At 37.8% G+C, this 27,691-nt stretch overlaps 2 protein-coding genes across 6 annotated transcripts in view; one reads left to right on the top strand and one right to left on the bottom strand.

Moving 5' to 3' along the window:
- The window catches only part of CMSS1 (cms1 ribosomal small subunit homolog), a 256,935-nt gene that overhangs the window by 144,484 nt on the left and 84,760 nt on the right, over positions 1-27,691 (bottom strand). The gene's annotated exons all lie outside the window — the stretch shown is intronic.
- FILIP1L (filamin A interacting protein 1 like) overlaps positions 1-27,691 on the top strand; it is a 188,092-nt gene that overhangs the window by 112,722 nt on the left and 47,679 nt on the right. Inside the window, exon 6 of the mRNA XM_064410747.1 lies at positions 5,469-5,647. Coding sequence (XP_064266817.1) covers positions 5,469-5,647 — 179 coding nt within the window. The remainder of the gene's footprint in view (positions 1-5,468; positions 5,648-27,691) is intronic.

The following is a 27,691-nucleotide window of genomic DNA, read 5'->3' as shown; positions in this document are numbered from 1 at the left end:
GATTAAGAATGTAGTGGGAAAATTTGGTGACTGACAATTTTACTCACTGGGAACAAGATTCATAGGTGAAGAAATGTAGAAAGCAGCATTGATACATCTTCCTCTGCTAAACCTATGAGAAGTGTGACAGACTAAAACCATTTCTTCTTTGGCCATGAGGAGATAGTAATTTTTTTTTAAACAGGTTTTTCAATCAAACTTGCTCTACAGCTATTTCTTTCTGCAACTGACAAAAATGTCAGATAAAATTACTGTTAGCACTCACATTTGTGGGCCATAAAAGAAATTAGACTTTTATTTTGGTTTTGTTTCTGACTCAAAGGCTGAAAAGGTTTTCCATTTCTGCGTGGTTTATAAATTTAGAAGTAGTCAGTTTTTGTGAAAAAAATCTGTATTCAGATCAATCTCCACTTTTCTTAAATAGACAATGAAGGGTATTCAACATTCTAGTAAATGCAGAACAACAATTTAAGAATAATTTTCCCTGATTCAAAAATAAACAATGTTTTTTAAAGGAATCAAAAAAATCAGAGATGGTGATGTAGGAAAAGAGAGATAAAGATGAAGACACTGCACAGTTTGTGGTGTCTTTTTCGCTTCTCTTTATGGTATCAGAAAGCAGATTCTGGTCAATAATAAAGTCAGAGACAAAAAAAATCATGTGCCTCACTGTTTGAAATAGAACAAACCTCCTACCATTTTGAGAACTCCTCTAAAAGAAGTGAAATGAGAGGAAAGCCTGTATTTTACATCCATCAAGGATAATTAAAACTTGAACCAATTTTTGAAACCTCATTACCGATCACCTTGGGACAGATGCACCCTCATCAGTATTTTAACAAAGTCTATCCGATTGTGTCCTCACAACACCTGATAAGTGTTGGTCAAAGCTTTCCAAGGAAACTTGCCCTCCACAGCTGTAGGGCACCAATAAGTCAGTCACAGGAAGAGACTCAAACAGCAGTGCTGACAAGGTGGCTTTCAGGAGAAGACCACCAATGTATCTGCATGGAAATTTGGCTCAGCTAGGGTTGAAAAAGGCAAGGGAGAAAGTGCTCCCAAAATCTCTTGTAATCTTAAACTCAGGATCATACATTTATAAACAATGACTGTGAAGATATTAACAGGAATAATATTACACTGAACTTAGGATAAAAAATGTAACTACCCTGGATTTTGTTCTGGCACACTACCAAACACAAAACAATCTAAAAAGAGAAAGATGAACAGTTCAGTTCTGATGTAATGGGTATGAGATACACCATCCTAGTTTGACTTCAGTCAAGAGTTAGTGACAAAATGTAGTTAAACTATTCATGCTTGCTCAACTATTCACAGTTACGTAAGGCTATGCCTCTGATTTTCCATTGTATTGTACAGCATGTTCAAGTATTAATTCTAGCAAAAAGCCCATATGGTTAGCAAGAACAAAACAACAAATCACTTAATTAAGATTTTATCACTTTAATTTTCACCAGAAGACATTTATACTGCTTCTTATTAGTTCTCTGTGGTTTTTAGCTAGGAACTGTGTAGGCTGAGTAAACTTGTGTGCATGCATATAAATTGGTATTTCTGCATGGACAGATCTAGATTTGGCCAGAGCAATCTGAGGAACCCAGGGCTGTTGGAGACACTTCTGTGTGAGGATCTCACACCAGCAGGGGTTCACATGACTTCTCCCTCTTCTCTAATGGAGATGTGGGAGTCAGCCACAAGATCTCACAGGGAAAATGCAAGAGTCAAATTTGCTCCCAAGGGAGTTGCCCTTATCTTGCAGAGGGCCACATCATTTTCTCAACAAACCACATGGAAGTGCAGCAACCCAGTCCCAGGCTCTGCTCTGTGTGGTCAGGCAGGGAGGGAAAGGTGTGCTGCACAGGGACACACAGGTGACACAAGGCCAAATGCCCGTTCCTGTTACATATCTCACATGCAGATCTCAAGTGTGCGCATTAATTGCGATATAGGATTGCTGTCTCTCCAATTCTCTCCTTTAAGACCCACCTGTACCAGGAGACAGTCCTAGCATTTCTTCCCTTCCCTCCCGAGCTCACAATCTCCAGCTTGTTCCCAGACACAACAGCCAAATGCTCACAGTAGAAATGATTTGACAGCATGCTTAAAAGAAACAGAAATGCATTTTCTCCTCCCAGCAACAGGAGAAAACTGCAACATGCAAATTGCTTTAATACAGCAGCTTATACTTTTCTCTTACTCTTTGATGTGAGTAGGTCTCCCCAAGACACTACTCTTCTTTTTCCAATTTAAAACTCTTTGTTCCAACTCCCTGCCCTGAATACACACCCCACCCGTCCTGAACACCAGCTTGTAATCCAAACTGTTGTAATCTCAACAGTGACAAATGTGCTCCTGTGAAGTGTAAAGTACGGAGAGCTGCAAAACAGCACCCTGGAATTAATAACTTTTATTTTTGCATACATGCTGCTTAGATTACTGCTTGAATTAACCTCTTGTAGCCATTCAACAAGTAATCTAAAGCAAACAAAATATACAGAACATGTAAAACCCTCCTGGTAGGTCCCACATCCTTTACCAAACAGTGTAAGAAGCAGGACTATTTTATACTTGGTTATGTTGCTTGGCTGATGACTAACCCTCATCTCAATCAAGCATTTACATGTCTGGAACCAGGATCATCTCATCTATGATCAGCTTGTAGCCAGAAATGTCAGTGCTTTCTTATGACAGCAATTTACATATCTCCTCAGATTTTTACATATACTTTTTCAAAGTGGTGTTCCAATCCACATACATGTCTTTACTTTATTAACCCCATCCATGGAGCCTGCCTGACCTCACACTGAGGGCTGGGACCAGCAGGCACTCCTGCAAAGCTGATGCCCAGTTCATATCAATTTAAGCAAAACAGAGCCATAGTAGCAAGCAGCACTGCATCAGAACTTTGGCAAAAATCAGGAGCCAGATTGCTTTCTGACAACATTGCATATTTACCTGACAGCATCATCTTTAAAAAGACAAGGATTAGAAAATTAGGTGACAGCATTTCATGCATCTGTAAAACCTGTTCCAAAAACCCTTCTGAAATCTTGGATGGTGGGGTGGGGGGAAGGTTGATAAAACATCTGTCTGGTAAGTTAGAAGCTAAACAAAAGATTTCAATTTTTAAAATTTCCACTTCTAGTAAAATAAGGGAGAGTGCGAAGAAATTAAAATGGACAGTTTTCCTCAACCTGACCTTTTAAGGTAAACCAGTTTTCAACTGCTTTAGAAGATATAGAAAGCACAGCTGAAAGATTCCTGTATAAGGTGATTCTTGCTTACTAAGAGACATTGCATATGCAAAAGTTTATATAAGAAATGTTTTTCCAGGGGAGGTCCTGCTTCAGGATCATGTTTCCAGAAAGAAGTCACCTTGCTAGGGTAAAGCATACAAATGACCAGTGAACAAGATATAAAAACCAGAATGATCTGCTGTAAGAGCACCACAAAATAGCAGCAAAACAAATAATCACAGATTTCTTTGCATTTCTTGATCATGCATGAAGCAAGCTCAGCTATGTTACAACAGAAAAGACTCTCTAATGCCACAAGTAGAAAGTGCAGAAAGTTTTAAAAAAATGGTTCACATTTCTGTTGGAGTATTTTGGACTCAAACCATCTTCAAAGGCTTGTCAATAGCTCTTTTTTCTTCATTCACAGCAGTGTCAACAAAAGGTTAACAATTATTTAAGAGGAATATAAGAGAATATATCTAGATTTAAAAGAAGCTGAGATGAGCAGGGGTAAACTTGGAAACCTAAGCAGAAATTGATGATATCCTCACTCATTCAAGAAAGTCATATTTAGGCATTCCAGGTCTCTCTGTCATCATTTCTATTGGCCAAACTATGAATAAACATGAGGAAAAGATAATTAATCATACTCCCTGGAATTAAATTGTCCAAAACAAGCAGCAGCCCTAAGAATCTGAAACCCCACTGTTTCTTGTGGCACATAGAATTCCTTGTGGGGGAAACATCAGAGAACTAGAACCAGCTTTGCTTCCCACACTGCCCATTTGTGAATTCTTTCCTATTAATAGAGTGAAACACCACAATCAGACTGACCTACTAGAATAGACTGTGGTTAGAAGGAGGCACTGGGCTGTGAGCTCAAAATTTCTCTTTTCCAAAAAGGACACATGGATTCCTATGTTGATGTGATGAGGGAGGCAGTCTCTGAAGGGGAACAAGCAGGGAGCAAAGCTGGTTCACAAATACAGATTCTTCCCAGGTCTTTTGATGGCCTCCAGTGATCTTCTCTGAAACTTCAGCTAGATCAGTAATGCCCAAGGAGGAAAAACACTCATGGTTACATACACACACTTGCACAACTCAGTCACATACTGAATCAGAATCACAGTTTTCTCTAAGTTTGTGGAGTTATTTTAACAGCATAAGTCTAGTGAACAGTAATGCCTATACCTCTGTGGTTTAGAAAAATTAAAAATTATTGCCAAAAGCTAAAATAGATTTTTTTATGTTAAAATATCACTATATAGTAATCTTTAGAAAAATTGAAAATTTTTTATTATAAGGGTGGTCAGGCATTGGAATGGGCTCCCCAGGGAGGTGGTGGAGTCACCATCCCTAAAAGTGTTCAAGAAATGACTGGGCATGGCACTTAGTGCTATGGCTTAGTTGGTATGATGGTGTTCGGTCAAAAATTAGAATCAATTATCTTGGAGCTCTTTTCCAGCCTTAATGATTCTCTGATCAGGTGTTAAGCAGAAATCCTTGAAGAAGGGAAGGGAATTTTATGCTCAAACTGTGCTGTAAAGGTGCCATCTGAAAGAAAAAGACCTCAACAACATGTGCAATCTGAGGAGCATAACAGGAACTGCCACCATTAAAAAAAAAATCTACTAAAAAATTCAGCACTTACATATTCCAGAAACCCAGAGCTACACTCAGAGTAAGCACAAGAGACAGGATTGTTTTGCACTCTTGGCACAATCATGCACATATTGTGAAACCAGAAAACTCTTTTTGATCAACCTCTACCTTACAAAAGCAATTTAATGCTCTTATTTCCTAGGCAGCTATAAGTGAAACAGCTATTTCTACTCAACCAAAAGTGAGTCATCCACTGGTGAAGCATTGGATGATGCTTCTTCTGCCAAGACATCTGGTTCTCTACCACAGTGATCAATGAGAAAAGCACAACCCTGGGAACAGTAACTGTTAATTAGTTAAAAAAAGTTGAGGATCACTCATGGCAGGAGGAGGAAAGGGAGGTTACTGAGGGTCTTGAAAAATAGTACCTTATTTTTTCTAATTTTTTGGGATTAGACTGACAGAATTAAACTGAAACCTGATGCCTTTGCTACTAGGCTTATTATTATTATTATATTTTTAAGCTGCTCTCAAAATTCTTTTAGTAAAGAAATCCCAAGAAAGCAAAAGTTTTAAAATACTTCAGGAGTTTTTCCCTTCTTTTTGAAGCTTGATAAAGTTGTAGAGAAACAGAAAGAAGTTCACAGAAGAATGCTGGAACAACTACTAATGGTAGAAAAAGCACACAGACAGACACTGCATGAACTAGAGGAAGAGAAGAGGAAGCACAGCAAATACATGGAAAAAAGTGATGAGTTTACAAACTTGCTGGAACAAGAATGTGAAAGGTAAGGTTCTCTCTTACTATAATATTAAGAAATATGCACAATTTCACATTACATCTAAGAATCTCTCTGCTTTATTTTGCATCCACTAAAAATCAGACATATTTGTGAAACTGTATTTTGAGAGTTCAGCTGGGAAAACATAACTAATGACTTCTAACAAACAATTATGTCTACATCTCCATCAGCCAGCAAGGTAGGTCAAACAGTTGGCAGATTCTTCAGCACTGTTGCATGATGCCAAGGAGGTTACACTGCAAAGAATACAGGGAGAGGAGCAGATGTGTGACACTGTAACCAACAGGAAGGAGGTGAATCTTTCAGTGTATTTTAGAAGCTTGGTACACTCTACAGTATGTAAGGCATGGAACCTGTCATCAGACATGCAGCCTTTCATGGCAGAAGGAAAAAACATGAGGAAAAGTAGATATTTGGACAAAACATAGAAATACATAGCGTGAAAGCAAAGGCAAAGGATAATGTCCAGAAAGCTTTGAAAGTAAGAATGACAAAGGTCTCCTATCAGGGTTGGCATAAAACACATAAAAACAGCTTTATTTTCTAAGATTAACCTAGAAGTGCCACAGCTTGTTTAAGCACAGTGTTACAGTTTCAATACCAATTCTCAGAAGAATTAAGAATTTAACTTCATTTACTGTCTTTAAAAGAAGCCACTTTATACTGTGCCTTCTTTGAATCTGCAATACAACTAAACACATCCTAAGGGGGGAAAAAAAAAATCAAAGAACATTTCCTATTCCCTGTATAGCTAGCCCAGAAGATAGGAGAATATTGTCTCAGTTTCCTTTCGTTTAGGAACAGATGGAAATGTTTGGGTGTGAGAACGTCAAGCCTATTCTAAACTCACATTATGCACAGATAATTCTTCCTTTGCTTGGCCTGTGTTACATCATGTCCCACATATTCTGGCAGCGCTCACGCCGTGTGCTGCACCTCTCTGCTGCACATCGATCAAAGGCAGCACACACCGAACACGCGGCCGGATTTACAGCTCACAGCTACAGAGGCTGGGGAAGAAAATGTGTACAAAAAAATGTATGCAGGCAAGCACAGACACACAGAGAAAAGCACATACTAGGAACTGTTCTTGGGAATCATCATCAATCAGGAACCAAACCCTGAGATCAAGGGAAGTTTTCATCTCTGCTGTCTTCTCCTCAAAATATGACACATTCATCTCTTAGAGGCAGAGCCAGACAACTCCACTTGCTGAGAGTGGCAAATGTTACATCAGACGATGTGCTCACACTGTGAAAAGCTGCACGCAGGGAAAGACCAAATACTGGAGTAATTATATATTTTTTTTAAACAGGACAGACATTGGATTAAAACTCTCTTCCCTGCCCCTCTCTATATCCCTCTATCCCTTCCCCTCTGCCCCACCTCTGTTCCCATTCCCAAAAAGACTGTAAAGCATTTGCCACTATTGTCTGCTACTTTTAGTCAAGCTGCCTGGAAAATGGTGGGAAGAGGGGGAATGCTGAGGTGCTTAAAGAGCCCTTAGAGGATATAATAATAGCTTTCAGATTAAGTCTCTTTTTTTTTTTTTTTTGAGGATGTATTTTATGTGGAAAACCTTAAGGGGGTGTGATGTCACTTACTGAGCTGATTCCAAATTGTTTGCCAAGTAATGTCACCATCAAGATCTCCACACAGTTGCCTGCCATAACAGCAAAAAAAAAAAAAAAAGAAAAAAAGAAAAGCCCAACAAAAAAATCCACAACAAAAAAACCACTCACCAAGTTAAGACACATGAGCCTGCCTGACATGGCAAAGTGAACTTTTCTTCCACTTGAAAATTCTTACTCCAATTTACATTTTCTCAAATGCAAACTTTGCATTTGGATTAAGAACAAGTAGAACTCCAGAAAAAGTTTCACACATAAAGCAATGACGTGAAGTTTTGCTTACCCCCAATACAAGTAAAAAAAAAAAAGCAGGAAGTATTCACCGATTAACTTATTTTTCTTTTTTAGCCAGAAGCAATATCCTTTTCTATATGATGGATATATAGCATTCCAAACAGTATTTCAGGTTCAAAGCATAATCCCCGACTTTCATTTAGCCAAAGACGTGCCTTGCTTTTATCAAAGAGCAAGACTACAGTATATGCTAAAGATATCATTGGAGGATATGTAATGTATACAAGTCAAACAAAGTACATGTGACTATGATCAAAAGGAAAAAAACTTAGATGCTATGAGACAATGATGCTGAGATTCTGAAAACTACTTCTTATGGCAAGATTAAAGAAATCATTAGTTAGACCCAAGTTTTACAAACTGTTCTGGATATATCTTCAAATAAGGCAGAAAGAAAGTACTTCCTTTCTCTTGCCTGTGTGCTCAGAAAAACAACTGAAGAATTTTAACATGAAAATTTTAGTGATGAATTTATCAGATGATAATGTTTTACATAAACTAGACATCTCTAGCCTTAGTATTGCCTTATGCCCTTCATTGATGGCATCTCTCATTGAAAGAGTTAATGTTTGGATTGTGCAAAATATAAGAGTCTTTGGTGACTCAGTAAAAGCTCTTCATCTTAACGATTCAAGAATTTGACTTTACAGTAAAGCAACAAGACTGTCCTCAGCAATTGTACATTGTCACATTTGGGAGGTTAAGCTCATCACAGGATGAGTGAGAACTTTCTAGCTATGAGGACCAGATTAGCATTCAATGTTAACCCTTTAGGCAATTTAAGTATTTTTCTCGTTGCCAGTGACTAATCCTCCATAGTCTTGCTGTAGTTCAGAGAAAAAAACTGATCTTCAAAGTGAACAGTCTCGTTCCTTACAACAGACATTTACCAGCAAACAAAGAATAAAATTAGGCTACTGTCATTGCAGTGATTCATCTTCAGTCACACTTTTAAAGCATGGAGCCACAAATGAGCCACAAGCCTGACAAACTCGTAGCATATGAGGAAAAGTCCTGTGGAGAAAAAAGAGGCCAATGGACAACTGGATAGGTCTTTCCTGCACTTCAACATGAATGATTCTCTGTGTGTGCGTGCAGACCAGACAGGAACACCAAGGCAAACAACCTGTGCAAGGTAGTGTAGCAGACCAAGTCAACCAGAGTCCAGAAGGGAAAAATTGGTTGTATTGTTGAAACTTAAAGAAACAGCAGCACCAAAGTTCAGAGAAATGTAAGAAATAACAAATCCAGAAGCTGCAAGGATACAAAGACAACTAGATGCACCTCAAGAATCATACCATAAAAGCTACTGGCCTTGTTCAGAAGCTCTTGCATTTTGTGGGGTTGGAAGATGGAGAGCAGGATTAAAGACTACAAACAATACTTCAGATTCTAATTCAGAGTCCACTGTATCTTCCCTGAGGATGTATGTATTTGTCCAAAATCACCTCTCCACATTCCATATTTTTGCAGCACAGTTAAATAATAAGAGTTGCTGTTTTAGAAAACATTTTACAAGAGTAAAATATGAAACTGGAAGGTTTTGCAGATATCCATGATCCCAGTTTGAAAACACATGCCATATGCATACAAGTATTTATGCATATACATAGTACTCCATCCCACACAAAAAAAAAGAAACAAAAGAGCAAAATGGTAGAACGTTTAGCACTTACACAGTCCTTTTCCAATGGATATCTCAAGGAGCTTTAAATATTATCTAAGCACAGCTATTCCCAATTTTCCATTTACTGAAAGGAAATGAAGGTATGAGGAAAATAAATCAATCACAGGTACCTGAGAGTTAAACTGGATGAAAGGAAATGTCCCAATGTATAGGTGTGTTCCACCTTCAAACCTTCTATATTCTATACAGACTCTCAACTATACAAAGGGTAAAGCTTTATTATGAAGATAGACCTGTTAAGAAGTCAATGTTATTCAATAGGACGGGGGGAAAAAAGGAGTTTGCTAATAAGTAATGTAAATACATTTTTAAAGGTAGTTATGATAAATTTGCTCACAGAATTCAAACATTAGCACAAAACTCTGCAGTTTGATATAGAAGGAATTAATAAGATCTTAAGATTAAGGATCATCTACTAATGTAAGGGTCCCTTTCCATGAAACCCAATCTGCAGAAGTCTCACATATGTAGCTTTTCTCATCTAACAAACCATTACAAAACACCGTTTTTTGCTCCAACTGCTGCCACCCTCAATGTCAGTCAGTTAATAGAAAAAATTATTGAGTGATGCAGGTTGCAAGTGGTCTCTGGAGGTCTCCAGCCCAACCTGCTGAGTGCAGGGCTAACTTCACAGTCAAAGCAGGTTGCTCAGATCCTTGTCCAGATGACTACTGAAGATTCCCAAGGTAATTGTGCTGGCTGCCTGGGCTCCTGATGAAAACGCAGGCATCTTCACCAAAAGACCTGCTCCCTCATTGTAGGCATTGTTCTGGTCTGGCTTCCATGTTCAACCAAAACTGCTCTCTGTAAAAGCTCAGTAACATCTCTTCTTCTGGCAAAGCTCTGAACTTAATCTGTCTTCACTTTCTCTGATAATTTGGCTGCCTTGGGCACACATGAGCATTCAGCACTTCCTTGCCATCTTACCCACACGGTTTCTGTGACTCCAGCTTGGGCTCATTTCTCTGAGTGCTCCACAGGGTTGGAAACCCCAGGGTGGTTCCAGCCTGAGCTGGAAACTTACCATTGTCTACCTCTGCTCTCTTCATAGCACTCCATAGGTCTTATTTTTAATGTCTTTTCGTCATCCATTCACTCTCTGTGCTTCTCCTCACAGAAACTCAAAGTCAGGCATCATCTCTATGATGATGACTCAAGTGTACTCCAGCCATCACCAAAACACCAAATCTCACCATATGAGCAACCTGTCATGAGAACGTCATGACAGGTTCATGAGAACCTGTCATTCCCAACTTCATGAAAACAGAAGGGAATCAGCCTTTTATCCCTCAAACTTTTGGCTTTATCCTTACAATTCTCTAATACCTCCATTCTTAAAACTGGGGTAACTGCTTGTCACTCAGCCTGCTGTACCTACACACATTTTTACCTGAGCCTTCCTACATTTAACTCTCACAAATTCTTGTTCATAACACCTCCAAGAAAAATAAATATTAAAAAACAAAGGAACAAACAAGCCAAACACAATCACCCAAATAAGCCAAACATATCTTTATGTACTTCCAAATAATTAAATAATTTTCCAGGCCCTCACTTAAAAAATACTTTTTGATCATTTCCATATTAGCTATTTCAGCCTTCTCTGTATTTTCCTTAGATGTACACTCAATACTGAATTAAGGCTACAGCTCACTTGTGTACCTTCTTATGCTCTAATGCAACGTTATTACATGGACTAAACATCACATTAGAATTGCACCAAAATTAAATGAGATTACAAGACTGCTCAGGGTTTGAGTTGGTATGAAAGTAGGAAGAAGCTGAGAGCTCTAGGCAAAGTGTTTTGGGTTTATTTTAAAGTGTCAGATGAAAGTAATTGCTACCCACAGTAGATCAAGTAAACAGTGTCTGAAATTCAGGACAGGGTATCAAAGAAAGAAGGAACCATTTAAACTAAAAGGTGAAGTGTATTATTTGCCAACATAACATTGCTGTACTTCAATTCAAACACATTTACACATTGGATTAGCAATATTTTCCATGTCCAGCTCTGGAAAATTCAATATTCTGGAAGAATGAGTATAATTAATATTTGCTATTTTTCTTAATGAAGCCAATTAAATATTTTAAGAAGCAGGACTTTATCTCTGCAGAGAGCTGCAGTAAAAATAAACACTGTCAACTTATTTATTCTACACGTGTTACCAGCGGTTTTTAATTTCATGCACACTGAACTATTGTTGTAGATTGCATTGTACTCAAATGCAATCATTTCCTTTTAGCTTTCTGGCAACGAGTTATATGTATTACATATGCTGGAGACTATGTCTTGCAAGTTGTGAAATGGATGCCAGATCTGTGTACATTTGACCTTTTTCATGGGTATCTTGTGTTCTGTAGGTGAATAAGAAAGACCCACCACAAGCACAACATTAGCAGTCTTACTCCACATTACACTCCAATGGGACAGTCCCACTAATAACACCACTGAGGCACGAAGACAGACTCAAGGAAGTGATGTACACAGATTAATTACCTCATGCTCCTATGTGGAAAACTATGTACTGTTGCACTACATAACTTTCAACAGATGTTGTGAAATCAAATCTTTGTCACAATTCAAGGATTCAAAGATGCTTACAACAGCCTTTGTGCATGATGAAAGATAAAAATACTTTATCTTAGAGCAAATAAATAGAATTTAGGGTTAAGATCCCAAAACTGTCAAACAAGATCACGTTATATTTTTTCAATATAAAATTCCAAGAATAAATACAAATAGAAAGAGGGCTCAGTGTTAATGCAACTGAGAATTTCTCTCTAGACCAGTGGTGCAATTCAAAATTATTCCTCCTACTGTCATTAGCAAGGAGATGTGAAATCTAGATGACAAACATTTCTCATGCAACTCCACTGTCACTGGTGGAATGACACAGACAAACAGACTCATATTTAGATATTTTTTTAATTCTGGGTATGCAACATGTCTGTTCACTGTTTCAGGCACACTATCACTATTAGCAACCAATACTATCACTGCACACTTTGGGACGATGGGGAGGGCACAATGAATAACCTTAGCAAAGGACATTCTCCTACACTGCTACCCTCTCTCCCCTCATGTGTGGGGAAAGAGATTCTCATTGCCCTCCTTGCAAAAGGACACAAATTCTGAAAGGGACAGCTGTGGAAAGCCACCCTTTACCACCATGGTGGTGGCCCTGGTCAGCACTTTGAACCCTCATGTCAGAACTCAAAGGGAAGGATGACCTTTCTAAGCTGGCAAGACTCAGCATATTTATGGCTCTTGTAAATCAACACCTAAGCAGTGACCAGCATGGGCGATGAAGCACAGGCCAAATATGCTCATGGGGAGGCACTGCCCTCAGTAATGGGGCACTTGCTCCAGTCACCAATTTACATTTCCAAATAAGACCGAGGGCACCACTCCATGTGTGGCACAGCACAACAAGTCTAATCATAAGCAACAATAGAGGCAGATGACTGTACCAAGACCTGTGACCAAAAAAAGACAGGGTGCACTTCTGATTCATTGCAGGGTGGGGCTTTGAGAGAGGGAGAAACTGGCACAGGATTTTGTAACTGTAACATGGAAAAGCAAACACACAACATCACACAGACAGAAAAATCCCTAAATCGTTCTCCAAGACAGCAAACTTGACAATCTCATAATTTTCCCAAAAAAAGCCATTGCTATGGGAAAAGATGTAGATGTACTCCTGTTTGAATGTGGAGGAGGAGAAATCTCAATGAAGTTAAGATCTTTCTCGCGGCAGAAAAATTTAAGCGACTTGTATGTGCTATAATTAGTTTCATATCTTAAAAACAGGCAGGAGAAAATGGCCATGAGAACTCAGAATGCAGGTCACACATCAGTTACCAAGACTTGTGATCTAAACTCAACCAAGTTTCCCATGGCATGCTGTGAGCTTCAATGCATTTATGCTGAGCTAAAAAACCTCTGAGTATTATATACACACACATGAGAGAACCATGCATGGGAGACTGCAGCAATTTAAGAAAAATGTCTCAGCCTCAGTCTCTGTGCTGAGACAGTAATTTTAAACAGGGAATAAATAAAAAGATCAGAGGGAATAAATAAAAAGATCAGAAGCACTAAATCTGTTAAGAAAAGAGATTACTTGAAAAAATTGCTAAAAATAAACACCAAAATCTCTCATGGCAATTTTTATTTTTATGTACGTACATTATTTTGCTTCTTGAGCCTGAAATGCACATTTCAGAGCCTTTCAGAAAAACACCACACACTGGGACCTGCCTACCTACCTGTGTTACCTACTTAAATAGGTAACACAACCTATTTAGAGTCTGAAGATCAAGAGTGTGAACACATTGAAAACCTATGTTCAATATTTGTATCTTTCTACTAAGAATATTGGAAAAAAGCCCACAGAAATGATCTAAAAGTTTGGGAAGGACAGACTGAACTCTGGTCTTGAAAATTTGTGATTCAGACTCATGTATGTTTCAGTGTGTATAATGATGAGGCACAGGCCAGGTGGATGGCTCAGAGTAGCAAATAGGAGTAGATAGAAGAAAACCTACTGGACCATGGTGTCTTTCCCTTGCAACAGAGTTTTACTCCAAAAGCAGTGTCAACAATTTTACTTCTCATTCCAGATGTCCAAAATACAGAAAAGTCCTCATCTCCCTAGAAATGTTCTATAAAAGATGCATTGTCATAAACAAAATTATACTTTTCCATTCACTCAATAATTCATTCTGTAACAGCTCCATACAGTACTTCCTCTACTGAGAGATACTGATGCTAGATACTTGGCTAAGACTGAAAAAGAACCCTAAGGTGCCTATTTTGGTAACAGAGAGATCCATAGCAGATAAAACCCTAGGAGGAGGGCTGGCAGTAAGGTCTGCTGCTTCAGGATGATTCCAAAAGGAGAACTGCCTACTCTCCTTCTGTGGTAGGACTCAGCTGCACACCCTTTGGGATAAAATCTGACACAATGGCCCTTGTGAGGTGCAACTTGAAGGAACTCCAAAGACTGAGCCGGCAGAGAATTAGCCAGTCCCTTCACGCTCCCACAGAAAAGTTTATGATGGGAAACACGGCTGGTAAATGCTGAAGCTTGTACAGACATTCTGACAAGGGAAGGCTCCAGCACTACACTCTTGAACCATAACTTGATCATCAACAACAGCAACAAGCAGATAAAAAACCCAAAACAACAGTCGTGATGACTACTGAGAGATGTTACGGGAAGTATTCTGCCATAGAAAACTTTTATTCCTCTCCCCTCCCCCAAATAGGAGATTAAAAGTCGAAAAAGGGACAACTTTGAAATTACTCAGTTAACTGATTTATGTCTGCCAGATTTGGCCTAGCAACAGTTACCTTCCCCAGCCTCTGCCTTGGTGTTGTAGAAGAAAAACTCACTGAATCCAGAAACATGGTTGTTTTCAAATGTGTACAAGAGCTTGATGAGATATAACTTGCACAGGTCTGCTCTCATTGTCTGACCAAGATCCACTGAGCATCTTCAGCAGAGACAGCATCCAACTTAAGGCACTGCAAAAGCACATCACTAAAGCTGCTCTTTGCCTTATTTACTTCCTTGCCAATACCTTCCAACTCATTGGAAATTATACGAGCTGATTAAAACCTGCAACTTAAAATGGAGCTCTTCACTTTTAAAAGCAGTCGAGGTCTTTGGCTTTTATATGCTACAGGGAAATTCCTTAGCCTCAGCACTTTGATTCACAGCATCTTCAAGTCACTGGGGAAAGACACGTCCCACAAACAATATCAGGTACTAAGAGGTACTAAACCCTGGTTTTTTTGAACTACCCTTCCATCTCAGTAAACTGTAATGTTTACCATCTCACCTGCACTTTCTTACACATGATGCTAGACTCCTTCCTCCTCATAGTCTGAACAAAACCAGAGAACCTTGTGAAAAAGGAAATAAAATCTAGCAGAAATGGAGACCATGCACCCTCCTCTCCCTTCACTCTGATTTGTCTGCTAAAAATGTTAGGGTTATCAGGAAATTCTGAGCACTGTAAACCTTATTCTGATGTATAAATTTACTGCTATTAAAAAGACCTTTAGGAATGTTCAGATCCCACAATTTGCGTTTAAGTCATCAGGAAATTGGGACATAATTTATTAAATGTTTAGACAAGATTTCACATGTTTCTCATTTCAAAATTTCATCTTGCATCCAACTGAGGAACTGAGAAGCAAGACCCACTCCCTGAAATCCTAAAATTCTCCCTTTTTTTCAACAGTCTTGCCAGCTAAACTCTGGATGTCTTTGTGTTCTGTCAGACAGGAGAATGAGTCAGACTGTCCCTAACTGGCTTTCTAAAAGGGAAATTGAGAAGTTTGACGACATATTTGGATAAACACACTCACTGGATAAAGTTACTTAACTTTTTATATCTCTAAGTTTGCTCTAAACCTCCAAAATCCTTATAGGCTAGATTTAAGTATAGCCAATAAAAACTATAGGTTATAAATAAAGTTAATGAAAACCACTCTATTAAAACTCCAAGGATCTTGTAAACATGCTCATCAAAGCTTATCAAAGCTTCACCACTGTAATACAGCACCACACCCATAAATCCATGTTATTAATTGCTATTCATCCCCACCTGCTATTGAAATATCAACCCAATACAGATTGCCTTTGGTTCAGAATCTAGTTTTCTCATGGTCTCTGAACACAATGTAGCAGCCAGCACTAGCTCTGAGTGAAGAAGCAGTGAGTGCAGTCTGAGTTTACACAGTTCAATTCTCCTGAAAAGACAATGAAAACTGCTGTGATCATCTGTATGTGCTTTAGGTCTCCCTCAGTGTAGCATTTGGCCTAGAAATAAAGAATGATTGAAATACACAGAACTGAACCTATAGAAGGGCACAAATGCTGAGCTGATTTAGCTTCCTAAACCCTCCGTTTACCAGAGGGTAAGGGGGTTTGTGATACCACTTTGGAATGCGTAATTTCTTGCAATAGCAAATATCCAACAGCATGGTGTGTAACTCCTTTATCAAAGGAACATACCTTACAGATTCAAGATCCTGATCTCTGTGAATTCCAATCTTCTTTAGCTCTGTATTAACTTCAGATGCCAAATAAGAAAAGCAGGCATTCCAATCCAAAGAAAGAAAAGAAGGCATTCCAAAGAGAGCTTTTACTTGTTGCACAACATAAAATATTATTTTACATGAATCAGCCTGTTTTCCACATATGCTTATAAGGATTATCAAATTTTAAGATTAGTTTGGTCTAAATTTCTTATCTGCAACCAATCTTAAAATTCAGCTAATTCCGTACAATATCAGATTTCACTGCCAGCATTTCATTAAAATCTGTTATTAATGGTCACATATGCAAAGATCTGAGTCTCAGAACAGTACACACAACCTTGCCCTTGGGTATTCCGATTACTAAATGCAAAGACAGGTGGTTTTATGATACACAGCAGACATCCAGAGCATTTCTTGGAGAAAACGAAGAAGGAGCTGTTCATGATAAAAATAAGAACATATAAAAGATTTTCAAAGTTCTTGGAGAAGAAAGATTAGCTTTTTAGCCACCTGACAACAAGACTGTCTCCATGGCTACATCTTAGAAATAGCTCTAGTACCAAAGCACAGGTTCTGGCATTACAGTCATATTTCATAAAGTAGCTGAGAAAATTATGCAGGAAGAAAGAATTCAGTTTTATTAGACTGTGGAAGACTTTTGGAACAGGATGCACAATTTACCTAAAAAAAAACCCCCAAAACAGGGTACTGGTATTTAAGCTTAAAGTTAAGATGAAGACTATTTAATCTTAACAGAAAGTTGGCAGATGCAAGCACAGTTCAGGATGATGCACCAAGGCAGAGATGCAATCATTAAAACTCTGTATTCTTGGAAATAAAGCATTTAAGTAGCTAATGAAGTTTGACAGGAAATAGCAAAGCTCTGTCTAACCAAAGAGCATTTCAAACAAGCAGATTTGTAGCAGATCCTACAAACCAAACAATCAAAGAACAAGGGTGCAAGGGCTCCTATGCAATCGAGAATCCAACACAAAAATTAGTCTGTCCAGTTGTAAATGTGGCCATGGATACAATGTGGTTTTATACTTCTACACTATGTGAGAAGAACATCCAGAGAAATATGATTATACTATTGGTAAGTATTTAAATCAAAATTAAGAGAACAGATCATGCTGATGTAGGAGCTGTACAGCTGTAACAAAAAAAGGAAAGCAGAAAAGTGGAGCCGAACAAGAGAAATGTATTTAACTGTGTAAAAGCATATCCAGACCTTCTGTGAGTTGAAGTACATATATAAAGAGATAATCATATAAATGATAGATTACTGATCATCAATCCAAAATAATGACGAGGGCTGAAATCGGAATCTAGAGACCTTTCTCCTCTGAACAATGAAGTATAAAATTAATTTGCTTCATTTGTCACAATCTCTTTTATATTTGTATTGACTGACTAACAGTATTGGATTCCAACGTTTTGGAAGTCAAGGAGGTTTCCACATTGGACTCTTTATGAAGAGAGAGTCTGTGAAGCCATCTGAATCCAAACTGGTAGCAGAAAAAGCTTTAAATCAAATTTGTACAACACAAAGCAACAAGTTTACTAGCACTTTACCAGGACTAAATGGTATTTAAGTATTCTAACAGAACTTGCATGAAAAACTGATGAGCTATTAGACAGGTTCTTAAAGCTGACAGGGAAATGGACAGCACTAATTTTTAACAAGAAAAGAAACTACAGTAAAGAGGAGAACTGGCATGCATCTGAAGAACACAAAAATGTCCAGCCATTTGAGGGAAAAGGAGAATGATGTGGTAAGTCTGCTCTCCTTCCCCACCTGTCCTCAAGCAATGCTTTGCTGTTTTATCCTGTTAATCCTGGTATCTGAACTGAAGCAAGACTAACTGGGCTTAGAGCAGTTCATTTACCCCTCTCCCAGTATGGACAGGTTTCTCTTTAATGTGCATAATAAAAGCCCTTGAGGGTTTGACTATTTACATACAACTGTTTGAAACAGATATTTACAAAGGCCAATTTTAATTGAGTTTCTTAGCCTCTGCACCTATCCATTGTCACCCCATTTTTTTCATCCATAAGCTAACTTCAAGTAAAATGCAAGAATCTTCTGAATTACTAAATGTCTACTGGGCTCTTGAAAACAGGTCATCTGTTAGTGTCCAGGATATAAAGCAAGAGTGCAGTGTGACCTTGGTAAGAGTATGTTGCAGAAAACCTTTGTGTTCCTCCCAACAGTGTGGAAAATCTGGTAGCTTGCAAATTATTGGACAAAAAAACAAATCCAGTCATGAAACAAACTTCCATAACTAATTTAATTTTGCTATACAAAGAACCAGCTTTTTTCTACCACAAATAATGCTGTTTTTACAAAGAGCTACCTATTCTTACAGCACCCAAATGAAGAACAATATCAGAAATTTTATTTGCCATTGCAAAAGCTGAATATTTGGATAGCTGTAGAATATCATAACCTTCACTTTTTCCTTCTTTTCTTTCTAAAAATCAAAGAATGAGATCATGAGAACCCATGCACAAGTCTCTTGAAAACATCTATAATGAAATATTTAGCCAAACTTGTAAGAAATAAGTACTAGCACGTGGCGTCATAGTTTGAAAAGAGTTCAGGCATGCAGCCTTCATCCTCCTAGAGAGCCACAGCCAGACTTCCCAGCAAAATAAGGCATGCAGCAGTTCATAAAAATAATGGGGAGAGGAATAAAGATGCTGAGCTCAAGGGAACAGTTAGGCTTCTACAAATTATTCCAAATAAAGCAGAGCTCTCCTACCTCCAACAAGAAAGGGAGAGGCTGTTTGTTTTCAAAAGAAAAATACTAAAAATATCTTCAATTACATTTATCTAAAAAAATGCTGGAGAGAACACATCACAAGACCTCTTCAAATGAATGCACACAAATAAAAGAGCAATTAGACAAAACGTATATGATGAATATTTAAGACACTGAAATATCTTCAAGAATTAGGACAGAGGACTACTTGGATTCCAACACAAGATGACACTAAGACCAGGAATGCAGAAAAAAATCCATCATGAACCATTTGAACACCATTCCACTTCCCTGTAGCATCCAAACATCAACCTTAATTATTTAAGCAACTTCTTATGTTATTTTGTTTGTTTAGCTGTTATAATTGCAGTGGGAAAGAAAAAGCTGAGTGTTATACAGCTGATTTGCTGTATAAGACTCAAGAAGTCCTCCATTATTTCACACAAACTCCTCACTTTCCTGCGTAAAATGGAATGATGACTCTCTAAGTTATTACAGGTGCCAAGCCTTACTCACTGTCATTGCATTCAGAACAAACAAATAAAATGAGAGTACAAACAACAGCATGCTAGAGGAGTTTGTAAATACTTCATAAGGTATATACTAAACAGACATTCATATGCAAGTTTTGTGTATTGGTTTCTTCTTTTTTATATATGTTTATTCTACTTCATCCATCTGTTCTCAGATACTTCAGTTCTTAGTATTAAAACCATTCAATTCAGTTTCCTTTTCTGTTCTTGTCATCAGCTCTATAAAGAGTACATATTTTTGCCATCATTATGGCAAAACATGTAGTTTTGGTTGCAGCTCAAAAAAAATCCCAACCTTCTCTTCCTATTCAGATTATGTCACCATTTCTCCATTTTTACACAAGATGATCTTATGACAGGTATATCATAGCACCTCCTAGTAAGCCTAACATGAAGCAAGTTCTGTCCTCCTACTGCTCATGTCTCCCCTCTGCTCCTGAGTGTAGCTGTAAATTATGTACAGAAACAAAAAATGAACTCTGTTCCATGTCTGGCATTAAAGGCAGGATTCAACCTATAGATCTAAAGTGGGGGACTTTGTTCAGATGCCTCCACTTTGGGGCTCGTACCCAAGATCCCAGTGTTGTCCATAGCTAAATATATGTCCATAGCTATATTTTCCATAGGAAATATAGCTCCACTCAAGTGACTAAAGACAAGCACCTTTACACACACTAAAATCCCACTCCATAAGTGATGACTTGTAGATAACATAGTTAGGTCACTCCTTTTCCATAACCTCTCTTTGATTAAGCAATTAGCAGGATAAATCTGTACTGGGCTCTTTATTTACACCACAATAACTTGAGCACAGTTTCTTGTACATCTCCCTCGTGTGCAGGTATTAACCAATAGCTCTGATCTAGCTTATCTGTTTCACATCTACAGCATCTGCCCATTCAGATTTCTTACCATTCTACTTTTGCCTACACATTTAGACTTCACCTTTCATTTTAAGAAAACACTCTCTTGAAAGAAAATTAATTCATCAAATTGGGGGAAAAAAAGGCAAACAGCAAAATCACAGAAACACTGAAAATTATACATTTCGTAGAAGTCTACTAAATTGCATTTTGCATTCTGTGTTTGGACCAAGTGGAATGTCATAAGCAGATATGCCATGTATGGCAGAATTTGTGTCAGTCCTCACTAGGATATGCTTGGTAGTAAAAAATAAAACAGTGAGAAAACTGGTGCCAATGCCACATGGTTAGAAAAAAACAAATGTGAGAAAGAAAAGAAGTTCTTTGATTACTGCTGTCTTTTCTCATTACTCATGTAGAGATATCCTTATTTATCAGCAAAGGAAGGAAAAATATATAATGACATTTTCATGGGAAGGGGAAAAAATACAACCCCTGTTTGATTCTTAACTGTTTGGCTAAGTTTAAAATTACAAAATGTGTTTGCATTAAGAACCTGAGCTTTGTTTGAATGTTTACTTTATAAAAGTTCTGAGTTGAGAAGCTTGCAGAGTGAATTGCATGATACTGTCAGTGTAAATTACAGGTTTTGTTTGCCACAACCCACTGCAATGAGCAGCTGGCCAAGAGCCAAACAAAAGGGCATAATTTAAAACACTCAATCAGTTATATTCTGAGGCATTTTGTTTAGTGTTTAATAAGCTCTCTGGGGATGGAGAAATTACTAAAGCACATTGTCCTGACATGAGCTAAAACGGTCCTCTCTTGTCACCACATTTCTGGGAATTTGACATTAATGCAGTAGATGAATGTAAGTCCATATATAAACACACATACACACTCATATTTTTGCACATATGTATATTGGGATACATTTTATTTTAAGATTTGCACATCTGATGTTCTTTATTGCTTTCCACCTTTCAAATGAGACATCCATAGCCAGTAAAATTTCCATACCCTTTTAGCTATTCACTCATCTACTCTCTCTACACAATTTCTTGTTTTATATGTTAAGAGAGGACACAATCAAATGCATCACACAAGCATTATGAATGGAGAGTGAAGGCTGTTCAGGAACTGTTCTCTACCTTGCATTATGGAAAAAGGAAGTCTCTATTAATATAAAAACAGGGTAACTCCAAAACTAAAAGTACATCAAAAAGCTTGTTTCTTTTATTGATAAAGAGATTATGACACTTCAACCAGAAATTTCTAAGCCCAAAAGTTTAGGGAATTCTACTGAGCCTTTAGAAGCAAAATAAAGGCACTGAAATGGTTGACTTTCATTTCTGAGTATTCAGCAGCATGCATGAAACAGAAGGGAAAAATATTATTTTGAAATCAAATGTATTTCTGATTAGAAATCAAAATGAGACATTATTATACAACAAATTATTCTGTCCATGCTTACCCTGCAGTTTGCCTCTTACACTTCTGTTAAGCATACTATGCTAAGAGTCATGATATGCTAGAAAAAGTGTACTAACATGCTTTACAAATCTCTTTATTCTCTGCTTCCAAGTCACTATGAAAGAGCAATGGCTGTTGTTGGTGCCTGTAATTCACATAAATCAGTATGAAAAAACGAAGGTATTTTGAATTCCTGGAAAGAAGCAAAGAGAAAGGGGTTTGTAATGTCTATTCCCAGGCAGGGAGGAGTCAATTAGAAATGTAAAATTCCTGTCCTGATGACCACAATTTCAAGTGCATTTAGGTTTCAATTACTGTCATCTATTTACATTGTTCAAATATTTATTTCATTAGTATACAGGTAAGGTATTTTTGCACACTTTAAATTCTCCACATTAACAACCTAACATCCTAGGAGTTTACATCTTTTAAAAACATACAAACATTCCGCTTAAAGGGAAATGGTATAAAACAACATCAGAGGACATTCTAGACTTTAAAGCCTAAATATTTACATAGGATCTCTACTCTACTCATGTTGCATCCTCCTCTTAGAATATTTACAAACTTCAAATTTAATTTGCAATAAACCCCAAAGCATTAGATTTGTTGTCTCTTTAGTTTATTCAGAGAGCTCTCCAGAGTAGGCAATTTCTAATCATCTCTAGGCAAAATTTCATCACGGAAAACAATCTACAACAGCATCAGCACTGCAGACTGGATGGGGAAATAAACAACAATACTGATCCCCAAGACCCATAGAAGAAACTCATCTCAGTACAGTAAACCAACATAGCTTATATTTGAGTCTGAAAAAAACAACTTCAATTACACCGGATAAAAGGATTTCAAGACTTTTGAAGAAGTTCAAATCTGCTCCTATTAGAAGTTGCACCTAAGAGAACATCTCATCTTCTCAGCATTAAAAAAAAGCAGACTGACGCCCACCACGACATCCAAATCCAATTAAATTTGTAACTATACTCAAAACAGTTCATATCCACTGCTATGCACCAGCACAGGTCTGACACACAGAAGGCAGAGCTACACACACCTGCACAAAGCTTTTTTCAAATATCCAAAGCTATAATTGAAGAAGCTTATGGTTCAGTAATAACAAGGGTGACTTTTTTACAGGGCATTGCCAATACTCCTGGTAGGAACAGGACCCTAAAGCTCAGATGATCTAAAGAAGGATTTATCATTTTATTAGGAAAAAACAAGATATTGGTGGATCTTATCTAAAGACAGGTGGCATAAAAGCATAGATTTCAATCTTCAGTTAGGGAGGGATGACAGTAGTGGCTGTCTCTCCTCCAGCATTTGCTATATGGTGACTGAAGTAAAATGGAGCAGAATAACTTCTGTTCAACTCAAGAAAAAAAAAGGGAAAAAGGATGAATTCACTGCTAGCATTTCACAAGAAATAACTATGGGTGCACATGTGTTCCATACCCAGCAAGCAGTCCACACATGTCCCTTTGAAATCTGCCCTTCTACTGGATGGCTGCCACTCATGGCACACAGACAGGCAACAACCCCGTTGCTTTAAAAAGCTGTACAAACCATTTGGAGTTTCCCACACCAGAAAGATGTCACACCTTGAGACTGGAGTTACGTGGTGGTGGAGTACAATGACATGAGGCCATGCACTGATTCCCTTCTGACACCTGACAGTGGGTCACAGTGTGTATGTTTTAACCAATGTACTGAAGCAAAAAGATCTTTCTCAAACATGACAAGTCCTCACAGCATTTTTGCTGGTGTGATGGCCAATCCAAGGAAAAACTCTAATCAACTGAAGTGTTTATAATACAAAATGTAGTTCTCTCCTTAACCATTAGTTGCTCAGAAACCAAAACACGACCAGAGCAGCAGCAAGACAAACCTCTTTAAATGCACTCTTCAAACTGAGACATGATTAGGAGGCAGGGCCTCACAGAAAGGTTACATGTCCCTGTCCCTTCTGACCTGCATCACTGTAGTCCGCACATTTGCAGGATTCTGCTTGCATGGAAGTCATTCCACCAAAGTCAATTTACTAAAATAAAAAGCCAACAATCAAACAAAATACAGGGCAATGGAACGCATTTGCAAGTGAGTAAAATAAGACATACAGAAACTATCAAGTAGAAAATACTTAATAATTTTCCTAAAACTTCTTTAAAAATGTCTCCTCTTCCCAAACAAGCATTACATTAATAATTTTTATTGCACAGGTTCCCCTCTCTAAATAGTTAGAAATTTTTGTCTTCCTTTCTAACTCCAAAGATTTCTATGAATTTCAGATGCATTTTCCTGGCTTTTTGCTAACATGGGTGACAACCAAAATAACATAAATAGGTTTCCTTTCAAAATGTTTGTTTTAATTCATTTTGCTGACAGTATCTGTGATGTCATTTACTCTGGTAGAGATACTAGCTCAGGTTTCTCAAGTTTTCAGTGTTATTTGTTAACACAATATGGAGGCTGTTTTCATTGTTTTAGTTTTGTTTTTTTAAAAAAAGCTAGAGCTGGCTTTTAATCTGTTTTTAGAAGTTTAGAAACATACTTTCTGAATTTAAGTAAGATTGGTAAGGCATCTGCCCTTCACTCCCTAGAATAAAGTACAATTGCTAGCATAATGCAATCAATTTACCAGTATTTATAATCTCACATAAGACTTAGCATCTCAAAATTAAACCACTAGACCATAAAATCCCAGAGCCAGAAGAGGTCAGAAAGGAGAACGAACAAAATTAAAACGTCATCTAGTCAATTTTCCTTTTCCATTCCAGGACTAAGATCCCCATGGAGTAAGGGCCATAACAAGACCAATCAGTTGCCAAGTTACAGTTCTCCAAGGTCCTCGCCGCTCTTCAGAAAGCAGGCCACATTTCTGAAGGCAAATGTGGTGGCACACATTCTGCCAGGGTTTTGATAAATCATTTTCAATGGAAAGAAAACATTTCGGATTTCCTCCTAAGCATTTTTGAGAATATATTATTTGGATTGTAGAGTTTTCAGCTTCAGGCCAAAAAGCATTCCTAAACACACATTTTGCATGTCATCAGAAGCTCCACAAGACTAGGTTTGACCTTGACCTTCCCAACAACACTCTCCCTAGAAATGAATTATTCAATTCAGGGAACAAAATTAACTGAGGAAACAGAAAGAACTACCCACATTCTCTCCCCATCACATACAGTTTGAGATTCTGCATTTTGCTTACAACTGTACACAGATGTAGAATAGGGAGAAACCCTTCTTAAAGTCAGCAGCTTACCTCAGCATGTACTGCACACTGGCAACACTATTTTGGATGATGCCTGTTTCCAGGACAGCTATTCCACTCATTAAGCAGTACATCTTATGTTGCATTGAGCCATAAACATTCCAGCTAGCTCAAAATGGTAAAAATAAAAAAAGGCACAAAACTGAATATTAAAATAAAGGAGGTTTTCAATTCTTCCTCTTTTAAAATTAGAATATGAATGAAGGTTGGTTTGTCTATTTGCACCCAGACTTCCCCCTCTATTCCTTGGCTGAGGCTCTGAACCTCTCCTATCACCTTCCACTCCCTCAGAGAGCAGAGAAATTATGAAGGCACTGTAAGATGAAGACCACGTACAGAAAACCTGAACAAATGGGAGCATAAATTTTTGTCTTTAAATAAATCAGTCCCTCAGAAGTTAAGTGTCCAATTATGTGGCTAACGTTAGGGCAACAAATTTTTCTTAGCCTTCCTATTGCCATATGCCTGTCATTTTTTTTCCTACATTTTCCACTTACTGTTTCAAACATATGTTGCCACTTATATGCCAAGAAAGCAATCTCTGAATTGCCCCCTTCAAGTATGATGGAATGGCAGACTGAATGGAGCCAGAGAGAGCACCATTAGCAGTTGTTCACACTTGTTTTCTCTTAACTTCCTCTTCTCCAAAGTTTATTCTTCCTATGCAAGGGGACATAAAACTAATAAAGCCATCTATGACTCATGCTGCAAAATATATAGCTGCAGCCATGTACTGGAGAAGCAATTTTTTACCTTTTTTTTTTTTTTAAGGCCACTTTAAAGAAACTTTTTCCCCTCTCAGTTTGCAGATGGAAGATTCCTTTGTGAATCGCTTACCCAAGCACTCACACTGGTGATCCAACAGTCTTTTCTTGTAAACTCACTGCTCAGTTTGCCAGTGGTTTGCAGTTTCTCTCCCTGCAACTCCTGCTTCCGAGGGTCAGTTTGGTCACATACTTCACAATTCCAGAGTATTGCACCTCAAATAACATCTATAACACTACAAATGCCCTTGTTTTTGTTGTCAAGAGAAGACCATGAAAAGCTAAAATCACACAGATACTTCTTCAGGAAGGTGGGCAGAAAAAAAGAGTAAGATTAATGGATGGGGGGAAAAAATGGATGTATCCATTAAAAGAGAAGTGAGCAGTTACCTTGGTACTATTAAACAGAAGTAATTAGTTCATCAAGAAATAAATTTTTTAAACAGGTTTAAAATTACCAAACGTGTCCAAAAAGAGTCAATGATAACCAGCACAGAAGTAGATATGCTGGCCAGCTTCAAGAGAAGTTTCATGGAATAAAAAGTGTTACTAAGCTAAATAGAATTAAAGTAAAACTTAATTATTTTCCTTTCATCAGTGCTCTTGCACTGATTATCAGCATCACAATCACTACGTGACAATACTTTATTTTTTTCTTTTTCTGGTTTTGTTTTTCATTTCTTTGGTTGGTCGATTTCAGGTTCTTGGGCTGTTTTTTTCTTGTTTGGTGACGGTTTTTTGATTGTTCATTTGTTTGTAATGCAAGGAGATGCAGACAGAGGTTTCCAAAGGAAAAAAAGGGAACCAATGTCAGAAAATTACCTAAACTGCATAATCAGATACTACAGAACTACCTTATACCTCCATTTAAAGTCTCAAGAGCATAATGAAACCAACAGAGATGCACAGCCTGAAACCTGGTATTTTCTTAAGTTTGCAAAGCCAGTTAGTTACTTAAAGACACGGGTTTATGCTAAGAATGGGAACTATCCATCACACCTCTACTTTTATTTACAGTTTTATTACTGAGTGACTCTTGGACATGCTAGGTTATTTTACCTGTTTTTTAAGTCTAATTTCATCCCAGAGTTTCATGCTTGTTATTTCCAAGGTATCCTATGAAACTGACTGCAATTCATGTAGAATTATGCTTTTCCTTACATTTCTGAGTAGTATTCAGGACTAATTCAGAGAGGCCAAAAAGCAGAAAGACCTCCATGTGGCGAGCTCCACAGTCAAAAAGAAATCCTACAGGCTGATGCTTCCCTACCAAAACCTGGAGGGTGTTTGTGGTGGTGTTTTCCTTAACACATCAGTCACATGTATATTTAGCTCTCCAAATTAACTAGTAATCCTTTGTCCCTATGTCTGCTTCACCACTGGTATAAATATCACTGGGAGACTGAAAGAGAAAAATGCCTACGTGAATAACTACCAGGGAGAAAATGTCACACAGGCTCATCCCCCCACCCAACGCTCTCCTCTCTACTTTTCTAAACAGAACTGCTAATAAGAAAAAGAGAAGCAAGTTGGTAGGATGTTAAACATCACCTCTTGCCCATCCAATGGGTAACAGCTGAAACTTGCATTCATCAAAAAATTTGCATATTAGCTTTGTTAGGTCTACGGAGTGCTCATCCACACTCTGTCCTGGGTATGCATTTCCAAAAAAAACCATAAAGAATTACACT

This window comes from Passer domesticus, chromosome 2, assembly GCF_036417665.1.
Source record: "Passer domesticus isolate bPasDom1 chromosome 2, bPasDom1.hap1, whole genome shotgun sequence".
NCBI classification, from domain to species: Eukaryota; Metazoa; Chordata; class Aves; order Passeriformes; family Passeridae; genus Passer; species Passer domesticus.
The sequence above is the reverse complement of the archived record's forward strand: the minus strand, read 5'-3'. Positions and strand labels throughout refer to the sequence as shown.